This window comes from Penaeus monodon, chromosome 25, assembly GCF_015228065.2.
Source record: "Penaeus monodon isolate SGIC_2016 chromosome 25, NSTDA_Pmon_1, whole genome shotgun sequence".
NCBI classification, from domain to species: domain Eukaryota; kingdom Metazoa; phylum Arthropoda; class Malacostraca; order Decapoda; family Penaeidae; genus Penaeus; species Penaeus monodon.
In genome coordinates this window covers 35988648-35989129 of record NC_051410.1, presented here as the reverse complement: position 1 = coordinate 35989129, position 482 = coordinate 35988648, and the positions used below count along the sequence as shown (strand labels likewise).

The window sequence follows — 482 nt, the reverse complement described above, 5'->3', positions numbered from 1 at the left end:
TCCAGGTTTTAACCGGTTATCACCAGAGGAAACGAAGTGAATCACCTTAAAACACCTGTCTCGCCCACAGAACGAGGTGTGTCTCTGTGCTATCTGTTGTGCAGGTGTGAAAAACGGAGACTTCTCACTTGTAACGCGCTGTTCGAGGTATTCACATCACAGAGAACTTGCAAGCATGAGGTGAGTCTTCCGTCACAGAATACCTGTTTTTTTTTTTGGGGGGGGGGGGTTTTTATTTAGGGATTTTGGGCTTTTTTTGTTTTTGTGCCATAAAAAATCTGGAAGGAGATTTTCTGTAAGAACGCAGAAATGCTGTCGTTTTTAACGGGGGCTTTATTGCTTGTTTTTAAAAGGTATATATTAGCATTCAATAAGGGTCTATGACACGCAAATTCAAAAATTAAGAACTGGCAACTCACTGGTCCCTGGAATAGTGCGATGCGTCAATTCCCTTTCGAAAAAAAAAATGGTGTCAAGGTAGC

The 482-nt window shown here is 41.7% G+C and overlaps 1 protein-coding gene across 1 annotated transcript in view; it reads left to right on the top strand.

Moving 5' to 3' along the window:
- Positions 1 to 41: 41 nt before the first annotated feature.
- LOC119589199 (spore coat protein SP60-like) overlaps positions 42 to 482 on the top strand; it is a 2350-nt gene continuing 1909 nt past the window's right edge. Inside the window, exon 1 of the mRNA XM_037937798.1 lies at positions 42 to 180. Coding sequence (XP_037793726.1) covers positions 176 to 180 — 5 coding nt within the window. The 5' untranslated portion in view covers positions 42 to 175. The remainder of the gene's footprint in view (positions 181 to 482) is intronic.